The sequence below is a fragment of the Primulina eburnea genome, chromosome 1 (genome assembly GCF_022965805.1).
Source record: "Primulina eburnea isolate SZY01 chromosome 1, ASM2296580v1, whole genome shotgun sequence".
Lineage (NCBI taxonomy): Eukaryota > Viridiplantae > Streptophyta > Magnoliopsida > Lamiales > Gesneriaceae > Primulina > Primulina eburnea.
The window spans coordinates 19,231,391-19,232,652 of NC_133101.1; the positions used below are offsets into that span (position 1 = coordinate 19,231,391).

General features: G+C 42.8%; 1 protein-coding gene across 1 annotated transcript; it reads left to right on the plus strand.

The window, feature by feature from the left end:
• The first annotated feature begins 212 nt into the window (after window positions 1-212).
• LOC140805355 (uncharacterized) lies at window positions 213-710 on the plus strand. Its single transcript, XM_073161630.1, has one exon. It carries the CDS (start codon window positions 213-215, stop codon window positions 708-710), a length of 498 nt encoding a protein of 165 aa, XP_073017731.1.
• Window positions 711-1,262: the final 552 nt, after the last annotated feature.

Sequence of the window (1,262 nt, forward strand, 5' to 3'; positions counted from 1 at the left end):
TGGCTTTGGTTGTGATTGCCAGGAAGTTGCGACCATACTTCCTATCACATCAGATCATATTGCTCACTAATAGCCCTTTGGGGAGAATTATGACTCACTCAGAGGTAGACGGGCGGATGATCAAATGGACGGTGGAATTAGGGGAGTATGACATTGAATACAAACCCCGAGTGGCCATCAAAGCATAAGCTTTATCAGATTTTTTATTCGAGATGCTCCAGCTCGATGAAGAGAAAGTATGGAGAGTATTTGTGGATGGGACGTCTAGCCTTGCTGGGTGTGGAGTAGGGGTTGTAATAATATCTCCCCTTGGACAAAAAGTTAAGCTGGCCCTGAGAATTGATGCCAGGGTAATTAACAATGAAGTCGAGAATGAGACTGTTCTGGCCGGCATCAGAGCTGCCCGGGAGGTGGGAGCTTCTCGGATTATCTTGTATTCTGATTCCCAGTTAATTACCCAGCAGATCAAAGGTGTGTATGAAGCTAAGGATGATAGGATGCACAAATATCTACAGCTCATCAAAACCCAATTAGAATTCTTTATGGATTGGGGTATTGAACAAATACTCTGGGAGGAGAATAATGAAGCAGATGCTTTGACTAAAATGGCTGCTTTTGTATTAGAAGCCAGTACCCGGGAAGTGCAACATGTTTATCGTTTAATTCTCTCCACAGATGAAGAAATATTACCAACTCCCGGGGATTTCTAGATGACATCCTTGATCAAATTCATTACAACAAATTAATCACCTGAAGACAAAGTCCGGGCTCAAAAAATCAAGAGACAAGCTCTCAGGTTTGTTCTCTTAAATAATGTCTTGTACAGGAGATCATTTCAGGGACCTTTATTAAAATGCTTATCTGAGGGAGAAGCGGATTGTGTCCTCCGGGAGATTCAAGAGGGGTGTTGTGCTGAGCATCTCGGAGGAATATCTTTGGCAGGGAAGACAATGCTTGCTAGATTCTGGTGGCCAACTCTTAGCCAGGACTCTACTCGAATAGTCCGGGCTTGTGAGAATTTTCAATATCACTCAAATTTTCAACACAACCCGGCCACTCCTATGAAGCCTATATGTTAATCTTGCCCCTTTGATCAATGAAGTATGGACATTGTGGGCCCTTTCCCAATTGCCCGGGCTCAGAAGAAGTTCTTACTGGTGGCTGTGGATTATTTTTCCAAATGGGTAGAAACTGAGCCATTGGCTAATATCACTGAACAAGAAGTTTTAATTTTTTTGTGGAAGAACATAGTATTCCGGTTT

What these genes read in the sequence shown, in the direction of transcription:
- LOC140805355 (XM_073161630.1), top strand. Translation starts at nt 213, where the DNA reads ATGCTCCAGCTCGATGAAGAGAAAGTATGGAGAGTATTTGTGGATGGG.